Genomic DNA, 17214 nt, shown 5'->3' with positions numbered 1-17214 from the left:
GGTGGAAGAAACTGCTGGATCCCCAAGTAGTTCCTCTTAAAAAACCCACACATGGACTCACATTTTCATACTAACTCCTTCTTAGCTCCAGCACTGGGGGAGCAGCTTGAAAGGCACCAGTGACATAGGAAGGAACTGAATTGACTGGCATCAAGGCCAGCAGAGGCCACTGTCTCTTTTCTAAACCCTCCCCCAACAGAGCTTACAACCTGGTGCCATATCTGAGACTCCATCAACTTGGCTAACACTGTTTGACCTGCCTTGGAGATCCCCAGAGGCTCTGCCCCACCCAACTTACTGGTCCACCCAAGCTGCTTTCCCATAGGAATGGCTGGCCTTGGCTCATGCTTCACATCTTCCTAAATCCTCTCAAACAAGCAACAGCTGGCCTCAGAGAACTCCAGGCCAGGCTCTAGCAGCAGCCAACTTAGATTCACAGCTTGGCTTCACCTGGGAATCTCCAAGGCCAGCACAAGCATCAGTCATTCAGACTGCTTTATAGCTGAGGCAGGGTACCCCAGGCAAAACACAAGTGGAGGCTGAGCTTGGCTTGCACCACCCAAAAAACCCTACGACCAGCACATCCAGTGGACAGCTACAGACCACGCTGATGCACCACCACCCTGCCCCTGCACAGTTCATCCTCCACAGAGGGCAAAGGTTGGTGGTCAGTGGTCATAGCCAGTCCCTGAAGCTGACTGGCCTGGGTAAATCCCTCCCATTGACCTGCCAACAGCAACCAAGGCTCAACTACAAGAGGAGGGTGTACTCGGCCCACACAAGGGTGCACCTCGAATACCCATCTTGGGTGATAGGGGAGGCTGTGCCACTGGACTGTACAGGACACCTACTACCTTAGGCCATACTACCAAGACACATAGTCAAAGCAGCTGTACATAATACACAGAAACAAACACAGGGAGCCTGCCAAATTGAGGCGCCAAATAAATATGGTCCAAATGAAAGAACAGAAACCCCCCCCCAGAAAAAGAACTAAACAAAACTAAGATAGCCAACCTATCAGATGCAGAATTCAAAACACTGCTGATCAGGATGCTCAGACATGATTGAGTATGGCAACAAAATAAAGGAAGAAGTGTTTATACAAAGTGAAAGGAAAAATATACAGGGAACCAACAGTGATGGGAAGTAAGACTGGATTTAAATCAGTGATTGAAAACAAAAGGAAGAAATAAACAATCACCCAGAACAGGAAGAAGAAACAAGAATTGAAAAAGAAATTAACTAAACACAAGGAGAGGCTTAGGAACTTCTGGGAGAACTTTAAACATACCAACATCCAAATCATAGGGGCACCAGAAGGAGAAGAGGAAGAGCAAGAAATTAAAAACCTGTTTGAAGAAATGGTGAAAGAAAACTTTCCTAATTTGGTGAAGGAAATAGACATACAAGTGCAGAAAGCATAGAGAGTCCCAAACAAGATTCAAAGAGGACCACACCAACACACATCATAATTAAAATGCCAAAGATTAAAGATAAAGAATCTTAAAAGCAACAAGAGAAAAGAGTACCTACAAAGGAGTTCCCATAACACTATCAGCTGATTTCTCAAAAGAAACTTTGCAGGCAAGAAGGGACTGGCAAGAAGTATTCAAAGTGGTGAAAAGCAAGGACCTACAACAAAGACTACTCTATCAGCAAAGCAATCATTTAGAATGGAAAAGCAGATAAAGTGCTTCTAAGACAAGGTAAAGCTAAAGGAGTTATCACCAAGGCATTATTATATGAAATGATAAAGGGACTTATTTTAAAAAAAGGATCAAAACTATGAACATTAAAATGACAAGAAACTCAGAACTACCAACAAATGAATCTAAAAAACAAAAACCAAAACTAAACAAACAACTAGAACAGGAACAGAATCATAGGTATGGAGATCATTTGGAGGGTTATCTGCTGGGAGGGGGCAGGGGGAGAATGGGGGAAAGGTGCAGGGATTAAGAAGAATAACTGGTAAGAACAAAATAAACAGGAGATGTTAGGAACTGTATAGGAAAGGGTGAAGCCAAAGAACCTACATGCATGACCCATGGACATGAACTAAGGGGAAGGGTGGCAATTGCTGGAGGGAAGGTGGATACCAGATGGAGGGGGGCAAAGGGAAAAAAATGGGGGCAACTGTAAGAGCATAATCAATAAAACAAACTTAAAATAATAAGCAATAGATCCATTTGTTCATTTTCATAGGTAGCTTTATTTAGTTTTTAGAAAAATATATACAATTACTGGATCCTCAGTTCCCTTAAATAGTTTTAAATCAACATATACAAGTGCAAGGAGTCTATTTCCACAGTTAGAATGCCAATACTGTTCAAGAAAGCAGCAGACAGGAATTCTGGAAGCCAAGTCCAACCATTAATAGGAGCAGCAAGAACTGGCAAGTCATTGGGGTCAGACAGTACAGGAGAGGTTTGTCTCCTTTGTTTGAATTTTAAGAAAGAAAAAGTGTGTGTATTCAGCTATCCTAACCAGCTATGTACTTTGCATGAAGACATCTGGATGTAGGGTGCAGGCCTTTGGAGCCAACAGGCTAACTCTGTTCAAGCAGAGCTCACCGTTCTAGGGGATGCTCAGTGGGTTTAGATCTGTTAGGATTACCTGTCACAGTCAACTGGTAGCAAACAAAACTCAAAGGTGTAGAGTATTTGTTAATACTGCTTCTTTGGATTAGACCCCTACTTTTTACTGAATGGTCTTAATGAATTCACAGTATTCAACAGTGTTTATGAAGACAGTTCAGGTGGCAGCTGACTTCTAAAGTTTCAAGAAGTTAAGCAAGGCAGCAGGGATTGATTGCCTTAGCTTAGTTTCAACCTCACTCTTTCTGGGGTATACTATGCACTGTAGATATAACTGCAGCCTATGCAAACACCAGGTCTACCTCTCCAGGAGCACAATTCTGCCCCCACTGCTTCTGGGACATCGCATGGAATGGCAGCCTAATCAGCGCACCAGCCAGAGGCCAGTTTGTCATAGGACTTCCTGAGGGGCTTAAGTGAACTGGGTTAGGGAACTGATACCAGAAGCCATCCTCTTTCCTCACTGTACATACACACTTGCTAAGTGAGCAAAGCATCGTGAGCAGCTTCAGGCTTTGGGGTCTACAAACGCTTGTCTGATTGGGAGAGGGGTGACAGGAGACAGGAAATGAGCAGGGGAGCTGAAGGGCCTATTAGGAAGGAGAGGGGAGAGAGTGAAATTTCATTCTCTGTTCCTGGATCTCCTGCTTCGACTTTTGGATGCAGCTGAATATCTCCTTAAAGAGTGCTTTGTATTCAGGAGGTTGCAGCGTGCTGGTGGGGGAGCCGACAGCCTCAGGAGTGCCATTGGCAGCCGGGTCTCTGGCCGTAGCCCTGGCAGTCTGCACAGCCTTGTGGGACAGTGAGTCCCCCTCCTGCTGACACTTCCTCAGCAGCTCCTCGTACTTGGCCTTCAGGGCACTATATTGAGTGTCCACTTCATGCAGCAGGGATACACCCCTCTGCTTCACAGCCTTGGCCTTCCGGATGCAGGTCTCTTCATGGCCTTTCATAATGTCACCACCTGCCAAGCTGCTGAGCACTGTATCACTGCTGCTGCGCTTCAGGGACCTTCGCTGGGCCTCGGGCATCATCAGCATCTCCTCCAGCAGGCTCTGGTCAGGTTCCTTGAAAGGCAGGAATAGGGAGTCTGGCACCAGTTTCTCGACCCCATTCACGAAAGGATGCTCAGACTGCAGCACCTGCCGCATTTCAGCCACCTCAGCCTCCAGCTCCAGCACCCGGGCCCGGTAGGCGCTGGCAGCCCCCAGCTGCTGCTGCAGCTCATCGTTCTCCTTCAGCATGAACCCATACTCCTCCTCCAGGCCCCCCCGCCTCTGCTGCTCCAGGCTCAGCTGCACTTGCAGTGTCCTCACCGCCTTCTTCAAGTGCTTATTTTCCTCTTCCTCGGGGCTTGGCTGACTTGGCAAGGAAGTGATCTTCTCTGCAAACACGTGGTCATACACAAAGTGTCTAGAAAAAATGTAGACAGAATGTATTACACAGGGCAACTGAGAATAAAGAGCAGAAGAGTAGTGATTTTTTTTTTTTTTAGCTAAGTGTTTTCTAGGAGCTGTGACAGGGACCCAATTTTTGCCTATTCCTCACTAGAGCAGTAGCTAAAAATAAATTGTGTGAAGTAGGCAAATAAAACATGTTTGAAAATGTAATTTTTGAGACTAACTTTTTAAACATTAGACGTGTTCCAGAACACCCATTCCCAAAGACCAAAAGTCTGACTGCGATCTCTCCAAGGAATCAGAGTGGCCAGAGGTCCCCGACCTTAGTTAGATTAGACTCTCCAGGGTAGTCTTAAAAACTGATACCTGGGTCCCCTTCCCCCCAATTCTGACCTAGCTCAGGTGCCACGTGGACTTGGGGGTTTTCCAAACTCTCCATGTGGTTTATAATATGCAACCAAGGTTGAGAACCATCGCTGCAGTGATTTTTAACCAGGAAAGCACATCAAAATGACCTGGCAGGTTTTTATCCACACCCAGTGATTCTAATGTAGGCCTGAGGGAATCCTTTGTATTGCAGTTGGAAAAACTCCACAGGTGAGTTGATGAACCAAGCAAGCCAAGGAGGAGAACCAGCAAATGCAGAGCTGGCCTCTCTCCTATTCAGGGTCCTGTGTGACAATGTGTGCACCTGCCTTTCACAGGTAGGAAGGCCCCATGAGGGAGGGTAGGAGCTGTGTCTGTCTTCCTCAGTACTCCTCATGTCCAGCACAGCACCTGACACACAACAGGTGCTCAATAAATAGTTCTTAAATAGAAATTAAATCTCATAACTAAATTTTAAAGGCATTTCTATAGGCACAAAAACCATTTGCCAGGATTTTTGTTTTACTGAAATTTCAATTTTTTCTTCACTCTAATATGAAATACAACCCCCAGACCTGAGGTTTATCAGAAGTACTGCAGAAGATGGCAGAGGAGTGAGGGGAGGCTGTGCTTTCAGGGTCCAAGACCCGTCTGTAGTTTGGGCTAATTGCAGACCGAACATCTCGGTGAGCAGCTGGGCACTGGCAAGAATCGAGCCTTGGCACTGCTGGATTAGAGAAAACCATCTGGGAGCGACCTGTTTGGTGAGGATAGCGGAGGAAAAGGGGATGAAACGGGATTCCTGATTGGGGCGGCTCCCTGAGCTGTGGCTGGAAGTACACAAAGGCTTTCTAGCGACCACAGGCTTCCCCAGAATCGGGAGAAGAGTGGATCTCTGCCCGCTGGCAGAAACAGGAGAGGACCAGGTGGCATCTGGTGCTGAAAGACAAGAAACAGTGTACTATTGTGCATCATCTCCACAAAACAACTCAAGACAAAGTGGACAGAGTGACTCTGTCAACTAGCCAGAGGGAAGATCCCACAAAAGAGCATCTGAAATACAACCAGACAGCATAAACAAATGACATAAAGGGTATCCCAAGAATATCAGGCTCAGGAGATCAAAGAGACTGCACCGCTGAAACCCCAGATCTCCTATAAAGAATCTCAAACCACAAAGGTGGGAAGTCAAAGCAGACAAACCCAAAAAACAAAAACAAACAAGAAGAATCCAACATGGTAAGACGCAGAAACAACCTCTCAATGAAAAGAGGAATTCCCAGAAAGAGAGGTAGATGGAATAGACATAGCCCAAATGTCAGACATAGAATTCAAAACAATGGTGGTGAAGAAGCTCAATATACTTGACAACCTCAAAAACAATTATGACAACCTCCAAGAAAGTTACCAGCAGCTCCAAGAAAATTACAGGGAACTTACAGAGAACTATACCAGCATAAAAAAGGACATAGAAACTATTAACAAGAACCAGGAAGAAATGAAGAATACAATCTCTGAACTGAAAAACACAGTACAATCAATGAAAATCAGGCTAAACGAAGCAGAGGATCGGATCAGTGAGTTAGAGGACAATGTAGAAAAAAATTCCAAGACAATAGAACAAAATGAAAAAAGACTGAAAAAGTACGAAGAAGATGTAAGGGAATTACAGGAGAGCATTAGGAAAAACAACATCCGAGTCATTGGAATAAAAGAGGGAGAAGAAGAGGAACGAGGAACAGAAAAGCTGATTGGAGAAATAATGACAGAAAATTTTCCCAACCTGATGAGAGAAAAAGTTATGCAAGTTCAGGAAGCACAGAGAGTCCCAATGAAGAGGAACACCAAAAAACCCACTCCAAGGCACATCATAATCAAAATGGCAACATTCAAAGATAAAGAGAGAATGCTAAAAGCAGCAAGAGAAAAACAGCAAATAACATACACGAGAGCTCTGATAAGGCTATCGACCGATTTCTCAACAGAAACACTACAAGCCAGAAGGGAATGGTCAAAAATATTTCAAGCAATGAAAAACAAAGGCCTACAACCAAGAATACTCTACCCAGCAAGGCTCTCATTCATAATGTAAGGTGAAATAAGGAGTTTCACAGACAAAGGCAGACTAAAAGAATACATCTCCACCAAACCAGCATTGCAAGAGATGCTAAAGGGAATATTTTAAGAAAAAGAAGAAAAAAAAAAAAGAGGAGAGAAACATAGGTACAAAGGGAAACGAATAAATACATGTCAATAATAACCTTAAATGTAAATGGATTAAATGCTCCAATTAAAAGACATAGGATAACGGAATGGATAAGAAAACAGGACCCACATATTTGCTGTCTACGAGTAACACACCTCAAAACAAAAGATTTATATAGACTGAAAGTAAAGGGATACAAAAAAGTATTCCAAGCAAATGGACATAAAAATAAAGCTGGGGTAGCAGTCCTCATATCAGACAAAACGGATTTCAAAGCAAGGGCAATAAAAAGAGATAATGAAGAAAATTTCATAATACTTAAAGGAACAATCCATCAAGAAGATATAACACTGATAAACATATATGCACCCAACATAGGAGCACCCAAATACATAAAGAAAATACTAGAAGACCACAAGAAGGATATTAACAGCAACACACTCATAGTAGGGGCCTTTAACACTCCACTATCAACAATAGACAGATCTTCGAATCAAAGAAACACCAAGAATATACAGGCATTGAACAACACACTAAACCACATGAATTTAACTGATATATATGGAACTTTTCACCCAAAAGAAGCAAAATATACATTCTTTTCAAATGCACATGGGACATTTTCAAAGATAGACCACATGGTAGGACACAAAACAAGCCTCAACAAATTCAAGAAAATTGAAATCATATCAAGCACCTTTTCAGACCATGATGCCTTGAAACTAAAAATCAACCTCAGAGAAAAATAATTAAAGACATCCAAACTCATGGAGAATGAATAACATGCTATTAAATAATGAATGGGTTAAGAATGACATCAAAGAAGAAATCAAGAAATTTCTGGAAACTAATGATAATGAACACACAACAGCCCAAAACCTATGGGACACAGCGAAAGCATTCCTAAGAGGGAAGTTCATAGCAATACAGGCATACCTGAAAAGGATAGAAGAATCTCAAATAAAAAATCTAACCCTACAGCTACAAGAACTAGAACAACAACAAAAATCAAAGCCTAGGGCAAGAAGAAGGAAGGAAATCATCAAGATCAGAACAGAATTAAATGACATAGACACCAAACAAACAATGCAAAAGATCAACGAAACTAGGAGCTGGTTTTTTGAAAAAATAAACAAAATCGACAACCCTTTAACCAGGCTCATCAAGAAAAAAATAGAGAAGACCCAAATAAACAAATATGAAATGAAAAAGGAGAAATCACGACTGATAACACAGAAATATAAAGGATTATGAGAAATTACTACAAACAACTGTATGGCAAGAAATTTGACAACCTAGAAGTGGACAAATTTCTAGAAACATATAACCTTCCAAAACTGAACCAAGAAGAAGTAGAAAGTCCCAACAGACCAATAACAAAGAAGGAAATTGAAACAGTAATCAAAAATCTCCCTGTACACAAAAGCCCTGGACCGGATGGCTTCACAGTTGAATTTTACAAAACATTTAGGGAAGAACTAACTCCTACCCTATTCAAACTATTCCAAAAAATCCAAGAAGAGGGAAAAATCCCAAACTCTATGAAGCCAGTATTACCCTAATTCCAAAACCAGGTCAAGACAGAACAAAGAAAGAAAGCTACAGGCCAATATCACTGATGAACATACATGCTAAAATCCTCAATAAAATATTGGCAAACAGGATCCAGCAATGTATCAAAAAGATCATACACCAGGATCAAGTGGGATTCATCCCAGGGATACAAGGATGGTTTAATATACGCAAATCAATAATTATAATACACCACCTAAACAAAATGAAAGACAAAAATCACATGATCATATCAATAGATGCAGAAAAAGCATTTGATAAAGTACAACACCCATTTATGATGAAAACACTCAGCAAAATGGGAATAGAGGAAGCATACCTTAACATAATTAAGGCTATATATGAGAAACCTGAAGCCAACATCATATTCAATGGGCAAAAACTGAAAGCATTCCCTCTGAAATCAGGACACTCTCTCCACTCCTATTCAACATAGCCTTGGAAGTCCTAGCCACAGCAATCAGACAAGAAAAAGAAATAAAAGGCATCCAAATTGGGAAAGAAGAAGTAAAACTATCACTATTTGCAGACGACATGATAGTATACCTAGAAAACCCTATAAACTCCACTAAAACACTACTCGATATAATAAGTGAATTTGGCAAAATAGCAGAGTACAAAAAAAATATACGGAAATCTAAGGCATTTCTGTACACCAACAATAAAATATCAGAGACAGAGACAAAAAAGAAAATACCATTTACTATAGCAACAAGAAAAATAAAGTACCTAGGAATAACCTTAACCAAAGAGATAAAAGACCTGTACTCTGAAAATTATGTAACATTGAAGAAAGAAATTAAGGAAAGTACAAATAAATGGATGCAAATACCATGTTCTTGGATGGGAAGAATCAGCATCATCAAAATGGCCATACTACCCAAAGCAATTTACAGATTCAATGCAATCCTTATTAAAATACCAATGACATATTTCACAGACCTAGGAGAAATACTCCAAAAATTCATATGGAACCAAAAGACCCCGAATAGCAAAAGCAATCTTGAGACAGAAGAACACAGCAGGAGGAATCACAATACCAGACATCAAACGATACTACAAAGCCACTGTGATCAAAACAGTCTGGTACTGTCATAAGAACAGACATATAGATCAGTGGAACAGAATAGAGAGCCCAGAAATAAACCCAGGAGGAAGGAACATAGAATGGAGTGAGAAGAGCCTCTTTAACAAATGATGCTGGGAGAACTGGACAGGGACGTTCATAAAAATGAAACTAGACCACCAACTTACACCACACACGAGAATAAACTCAAGATGGATTAAAGACTTAAATGTAAGCTGTGACACCATAAAAGTCCTAGAGGGAAACATAGGCAGAAAAATTTCAGATATCTTCACGGATACATCTCCTAAGGTAAGAGAAATGAAGTAAAAAATACACAATTGGGACTACATCAAACTAAAGAGTTTCTGCTCAGCAAAAGAAAACATCAGCAAGATGAAAAGGAAACCAACCATATGGGAAAACATACTTGCCAATGATCTCTCAGACAGGGGACTGATCTCCAAAATATATAAAGAGCTTATAGGACTCAACATCAAGAAAACAAACAACCCAATTTAAAAATGGGCAAAGGACCTGAACAAACACTTCTCCAGAGAGGACATACAGAAGGTCCATAGACACATGAAAAAATGCTCAACATCACTAGACATCAGAGAGATGCAAATAAAAACCACAATGAGATACCACTTTACACCAGTCAGAAGGGCCATCATCAACAAATCAACAAACAACAGGTGCTGGCGAGGATGTGGAGAAAAGGGAACCCTACTGCACTGTTGGTGGGAATGCAGACCGGTGAAGCCACTATGGAAAACAGTATGGAATTACCTCAAAAAACTAAAAATGGAACTGCCTTTTGAACCAGTGATTCCACTGCTAGGATTATGCCCAACAAATCCAAAAACCCTAATTCAAAAGAACTTATGCACCCCTATGTTCATAGCAGCACTGTTTACAATAGCTAAGTGCTGGAAACAGTCTAAGTGCCCATCTATAGATGAGTGGATCAAAAAACTGGTACATTTACACGATGGAATACTATGTAGCAGAAAGAAAGAAGGAACTCCTGCCATTGGCGACCACATGGATGGAACTAGAGAGAATTATGCTTAGTGAAATAAGTCAGGCAAAGAAAGCAAAATACCATATGATATCACCTAATACAGGGAACTAAAGAACAACATAAACAAACGAACTAAATAGGACAAAGAGCAGAACAGCAGTCAACAGGGGAGAGGGGGAGGGGGAGAAGGGGGATAAGTAAGGGAAGGGTCCAGTCAAGGAATGTGTATAAATGAGTCATGGACATGGACATAGGGGAGGGATATGATTGCGGGAGAAGGGATGGGCTGGGTTGGGGGAGCAATGGGGGAAAAATGGGACAACTGTAATTGAAAAACCAAAAAATAAAAGAAAAAAAAGATATTAAAAAAAAAAAATGAAGTACTGCATCTTATTTTAAACTAAGATCTAACACATTAAAAACATAGAAATAAATGCTCTAAGGCTTCAGAAAATGAATTTTAATGGAATTACTAATACCTAAGAATTGTATATTTTGCATGTTTAAGTGGTTTTGTTCAACCCCTGATGCTCTGATAGCCAAATGGCATTTCTTAAATGTATTTGAAGCTACAGGAATGCAGACGGCATCTGTGTGGAGACACATCCCAGGCACGACATGCCATGGAAGGTGGGCTCTTACTGGCGCAGGTCGTAGAGCTCTTTCAGACGTGAGAAGCTGGGTACGGACTTCTGGTCACATTTCCCCTGGCTCCTCCTCTCTTGGCCAGACGACTTCAATTCCTCCACTTGGCTCTGGAGGTGATCAATGTTGGCTTGCAGGCACTCGATTGTTTCAGTCAGACTGTGAGGGACAGACAGAGGCTGACTGCTGCTTGTCATATGAAATTGAGGGCATAGCAGTGAGGAGAGATTAGCTGTCAACCTCTCAAACTGGGCTTTAAAAAAAAATAAATGAAAGGTTTCTGCAGTTTTAAAGATTTTACTTATTTATTTACTTTAGATAGAGGGGAAAGGAGGGAGAAAGAGGGGGAGAGAAACACGTGCAAGAGAAACACAGATCAGCTGCCTCTTGCATGTCCCCACTGGGGGACCTGGCCGGCAACCCAGGCATGTGCCCTGACCAGGAATCAAACTGGTGACCCTTTACTCCACAGGCCTATGCTCAATGTACTGAGCCACACCAGCCAGGGCAAACTGGGCTTTCTACATTGTAAAGGATTGCTACCTAATCTCCATTATTCATAAAGAATTAAATTAAACCTTATCCCGTACTGACCCAAACCCATGATAGCTATGCTCTATTCTAGTTTATACTGAATGAGTCCTGCCCAGGGACTCCTTCTTGGAGACTAGAAAGTTTACCTCAAAATCTTTTGCTGTGAGGCCTTGCTGTCAGCAACAAGCTTTTGATTTGTTTCTTCCAGTTCCCTTGCTGTGACATCTAACTGCTCATAAACCTTTGCATGCTGCTCATTCATCTGCCGCAGAAGCTCCACCTGCTTGTTCAGGTACTGTAAGAGAAGGTGGTTGCAATCAGTTACACAGTGAACAGATAAAACACCTGCTGCATTCCAGCACCACTGGGTATCATGCAACGCAATTCTGACACAAACTCCCTGAAGTTAGTAACCCCGCAGCCCCTGAGGGCTCAGTCCCACAAAACTGCTCCCACTTTAGATGCCAGTTGCAAGTCCCAGGGGCCGCCTGTGCTTCCAGATAACTGGCTATAACTTGGGGGTTCCCATGACCTCCCCTCACCCAGGTTCAGTAATTTGCTATGGCAACTCACAAAATTCAGGAAATTGCTTTACTTACATTTACTGGTTTATTTATAAAGGAATCAACTCAGGAACAGCTAACTGGAAAAGACGCACTGGGCAAGGTGTGGGGCTGGGGGATGGCAGAGAGCTTCCATGCATGCCGTCTCCAGACACACCACCCTCGCAGAAAATCACTTGGCCTCATTTCAGTTTTACTGAAGCCTCAGTACATAGGGATGACTGATTAAATCATTGCCACTGGTGCTTGAGCTCAATCTCCAGTCCCTGTCCCCTCTCCAGAAGCTGGAGCGGAGCTGAGAGTTCTAGCTTTCTCCTGGCAACTAGTTCCCACCCTATCAGTCAGGAAATTCCAAGGCTTTTATGAGCTCTGTGCCAGGAACTGGGGACAAAGAGCAAATATATAATTTTTATTATACCCACAATACCACAGGTTTATTTTATGAAAAGAACTTTATATCCCAAATAAACTACTTTTCTTAATAGGAAGTGAGTACAGGCCATGCTTCATATGCTTAGTTCCCCTAGTGCTTACCAATACTCTCTGTATCACTGAGGTTGGTCAAATCCTACAAAGCACATAACATGAATAAAATTAGCATTCAATAGGAAAACCTAGTGAGAGATAATGATCCCACAAGAGAAAAAGCATGGAACACACTATGTTTAAGCACAAACTGAATGTTTTACTGAAAGAAGAAAGCCTAAAGGGGAGTATTTCAGATGATTTTCACTTGAAAATATCACTTTTCTTTAAGTGAGCCGTTGTGGTGAAAAAAAGGTGGGGGGGATAATATTGATTTAACCAGAAAGAGATATTTTAGTTTATTATTCAAAGACTCTTGTTATTTTTAATTCTGTGAGAATGTTATCACCATAATCTGTATTAGTGAAAAATGTGCCAGATTATTTTTGTGCTGTTAATACTGCTTTCTGAATGGCCAAGGACAAAGAGAATAATCGCAACCTAATGTGTCAGTGTTTAGTTATTTTGATTCCCTATTCAACTCCACCTGAATGAAATATTCATAGTATTTCTCTGGAAAGAAGAGAAAAGGTAAGTCTGAGGCATCACCAATGACCAGATGGTAACAGACCAAAGATATAACTTTAAAAATACCTTTCTTGAGGCTTTAAAAAAAAATCCTCACCTGAGGATATGTTTATTGATTTGCGAGAGAGAGAAACATTGATAGGTTGCCTCCCGTACGCGCCCCAACCAGAGATTGAACCCGCAACCCAGTTATGTGCCCTGACGAGGGATCAAACTTGCAACCTTTTGATGTATGGGATGACACTCCAATCAACTGAGCCAGCCGGCCAGGGCTTCTTGAGGACTTTCATACAACTATACAAGTATTCGCAAAGCTAACTGACTTTGAGCTCTTTTTTTTACATTTTATTTTATTGATTATGCTGTTACAGTTGTCCCAATTTCGTTTCCCCCTGATCCCCTCTACCCTGTGACCCCTCCTCCAGTTGTCCTCCCACCTCATTCCATGCCCATTGGTTGTGCACATAGTTCTTCTCAACCTCTTCCTGTCTATTTCACTCCCTCCTACTATGCTTCTTAATTCCTGTACCATATCCCTCCCTTTCCCCCTTCCTCCTCCCCGCTGACCTTCCCCCAATATGTTCCCCGTACCTATAATTTTTTCCCCTCTTGTTGCCTACTTAGTTTACTTTTGTTTCGATTCCCTAGCTTCTGCTGTTGGTTGTTGTGATACACTTTTCATTTTAATGTTCATAGTTTTGATCCTCCTTCTTCTAAACAAGTCCCTTTAACATCTCATATAACAGTGGTTTGGATCTAACAAACTCCTTCAGTTTTACTTTGTCCTGGAAGCACTTCCTCTGCCCTTCTATCCTGAATGACAGCTTCATTGGATAGAGTTATCGTGGTTGTAGGTTTTTGATTTTCATTACTTTGAATATTTCTTGTCAGTTCCTTCTTGCATGTAAAGTCTCCTTTGAGAAATCCGCTGATAGTCTAATTGGGACCCCTTTGTACATAATTCTTCTCTTCTTTCTTGCTGCTTTTAAGATTCTCTCTTTATCTTGAATTTTTGACATTTTGATGATAATGTGTCTTGGTGTGGTCCTCCTTGAGTCCAGCCTATCTGGAACTCCCTATGCTTCCTGGACCTGTAAGTTCATTTCCTCCCCCAAGTTAGGGAAGTTTGGCTTCATTATTTTTTCACATAATTTTTCAATTTCTAGGTCTTCTTCACCCTCTGGCAATCCTATAATTCGAATATTCGTTTGCTTATAGCTGTCCCATAGGTTTCTGAGCCTCTCCTCATTTTCCTCACTTTTTGTTAACTCTTTCTGCACTGGTTTTGTTTGTTCTCTCCCTATGTTCCGATTTGTTGATTTGATCCACGGCTTTCCCTTCCTCACCACTTGTCTTTATGTATTTTTGTTCACTTCAGCAGGACTAGCCTTCATTCCGTCCCTGTCTTGATTCAGCCCCGCTGTTGGGTCTGTAAGCTGCCTTATGACTATAGCTCTGAACTGAGCCTCAGAAAGATTTGCTATTTGTTCATCAGTCAAGGCCTTTGTTTTTTTGTTAGCTGTCTGATTGGTATTTCAATCATTAATTCTGCCATTTTGACCATTTTGTTTATCTTTCCTTCTTGGGCAGGGTGCTGTCACACTTCCTACGCTATACTGGGCGGAGCCCCGTGTGCTCATCACAACCTGGCGACCTTTCTCACCACACTGTGACGCTTTGCGTGGAGGCGGGGGTCCAAGATGGATTCCTGCTGTTACTCTCTGCTAAGGAACCGGGAGCCTCCTCCGTTCCCACAGTCCAAGACAATGGGGTCTGCCTTCCCTGGCGTTGGAATTGCGAGCCAAAGGGTCTGGTCTGCAGCCAGGGCCGGCTCCCAGGCGCTTCTCTCCTCCCTCCAAATACGGGTGTCTGCTTACCGGGTCCCGCTGTTCGCTGCTGCGGCTGCTGCCTCCAGCACAGTTCATTCATCCGCGGTTTCGCCCTTCCTACCCATCCGGACGAATACCACTTGCTTATGACTTCATACACTGGACTTCCATGTAGCTTTATTTTCTGAAACTTCTTATTATTTTTGGTTTTGTGGTAGCTGTAGGTCCTTCTTAGTTGTGGAGGGAGACAGAGCGTGTTGGTCTATGCCTCCATCTTGGCCGGAAGTCCTTGACTTTGAGCTCTTTAAATGGCAGTATGGCAGAGCTGAAAAAACACACATGGACTTTTTTTCAAATCTGGTTACATAACTTGGGAGCAATGTGTTGAGAAAACCGCTCTCACAATCTCAACTTTCTCATCTAAACTCTTGGGGCCAAAAGTGTTTTGGAAAATTCTTTTAAACTTTAGAAAGACAACACGGCACACACCACACACACTTTATAACACCCCAGTGAGGTCTGGGTAGCACCCTGTAATTAAGCATTAATATTTCTGTATCAAAAAGTATGAATGGAAATTATAAACAGTCTCATATCAGTTCAGATCAGGATTTGCTTGCCCCCAAATTTTTGCTGCATACTTAAATAAAATCTTGTTTTATAAGCGTTTTGAATTCAGAATTGAACAAAAGAGGTTGTGGATCAGTTTGCACTGACCTTGTAGGTGCTAATAAAATGAGGTAAGCAGCACAGCACATGGCCCCTGAGAAGTCTGCGCTTCCTTTTCACTCCCTCGGCCCCACCAGCTGTCCTGGTCCCTGGGACACCAACCATTGAGTCTCCTGAGAGAAGCCTTTTCAGAACTGCAGGAAGGTGCCCTTAATCTTGTCCTCTGGCTAGCAATGTCATAGCAGATTCCTGTAACTGACAGGAATGTGTTAATCTCTTAGGAAAACTGGATTGGGAAAAAAGTTTAGAATCACAGGAAAATATATAATGGTTGCAGAACTTTTCCAAGCCACTTTATATCAAGTATAAGGTCTCAAGTACTCTTTGGGACCAATCCACAACAACATAAAAGAAGGCTAATGCATGTCCATACACTAAAGATTAATTTACAACAGGAGCTGTTCTTGCCCAGTGACTGAAATATTCCTGTCCTCTGTAGGACACATCTACCCCATAGAGAGCAGGTGAGAGGCCAATTCCCACAGAAGCCTTTGGGTGGGCAAAGGCTCACAGAAGAGATGGCTTGATGGGAGGCAGTGGTAGAGTAGCAAGAGCACAGGCTTTTGGATCAGAATTTGGTTTGAGGTTCTGCTTTGCAATTTCTAACTGGGTGACTCTCAGCAAGTAAGTTAATTTTTCTAAAGTGAGATTAACTTGTCACTAACTCATAAGAGTGCTGTGAGATTAACTGATGTAAAGGATTCAGCATGGTATCTAGCATATGAAAAAACTGTTCAATAAGAGAGTTAAGAGGTAGCTATTGTCATCTTTATCTACAGTTCCACTTTTCAAACTTTACATGTGCTAAGATTCATCTGAGGATTTACTGAAGTACATACAGGAATCTGGGCCCTTTGCCTTAGAATTCTCATTCAGTGAGACTGGGGTAAAGCCAGGATTCTGCATTTTTAGCCAAAACTAAGGTGATGTTACTACAAGTGGTCCATGGATCACACTTATCGGAGAAATGTGGATCCTGGATGTGGAAAATCCTGAAAGTCTCCCTTCCCCCAATGTCCTTCTCTTGGGTCTGGGAGATAGAAGCATTCATTTGGATAAACAATAATTCTTAGGCTTGACCTTACCATTTCCCTTCTTAGGACTTAGTTTAGTTGCAGTAATTCACTAAGATTAGACTATATATTAACTGTATCACAGTAGCATTCTCTACCATGTTGTATTTTGATATGTTTTTAGAATCATAATCCCCTGAAATTACATACCAGTTACCTTAACCTCAAGTGCTTCTTCCTAACTTCTCAGTCCTCTCAAATACTGACTCTCTACAGATGGCTAATCTTATCTACTACATTTTAAAACTTTCTATTATGGGTAATTTCAAACATATATAAATGCAGAGAAAATAGTTTAATGAATCCCCATCTACCCATCACCCAGTTTCAATAATTTTCAACAGTCAATTTTGTCTCATCTCTTCCACATTCTTCATCTTCATTTCTAAAGCAAATCCAAGACATCTAATTGAACTATACATATTTACATATTTCTAAAAGATAACACTTTTAATTTTAACTACAATTCCAATTATACCTAAAACCCCCCAATAATTCCTTAATGTCATCTCTTTTGTTTCAGTGTTAATACTTTTCCAACGGTCTCTTAA

General features: G+C 41.7%; 1 protein-coding gene across 5 annotated transcripts in view; it reads right to left on the bottom strand.

The window, feature by feature from the left end:
* Positions 1-2197: 2197 nt before the first annotated feature.
* Positions 2198-17214, bottom strand: part of CDR2 (cerebellar degeneration related protein 2) — a 41863-nt gene continuing 26846 nt past the window's right edge. For 2 of the 5 annotated variants that reach the window (XM_090277776.1, XM_090277777.1), the window contains exons 3-5: positions 11563-11711; positions 10880-11041; positions 2198-4013 (exon numbers count right to left, since the gene is read on the bottom strand). In XM_090277776.1, coding sequence (XP_090133902.1) covers positions 3194-4013; positions 10880-11041; positions 11563-11711 — 1131 coding nt within the window. In that variant the 3' untranslated portion in view covers positions 2198-3193. Of the gene's footprint in view, positions 4014-10879; positions 11042-11562; positions 11712-14909; positions 15019-15578; positions 15786-17214 lie in introns of those variants that run through there. The other 3 variants (XM_090277773.1, XM_090277775.1, XM_090277774.1) reach the window with 3 other exon arrangements.

The sequence above is a fragment of the Furipterus horrens genome, unplaced genomic scaffold (assembly GCF_987537825.1).
Source record: "Furipterus horrens unplaced genomic scaffold, mFurHor1.1.pri manual_scaffold_5, whole genome shotgun sequence".
NCBI lineage: Eukaryota > Metazoa > Chordata > Mammalia > Chiroptera > Furipteridae > Furipterus > Furipterus horrens.
The sequence above is the reverse complement of the archived record's forward strand: the minus strand, read 5'-3'. Positions and strand labels throughout refer to the sequence as shown.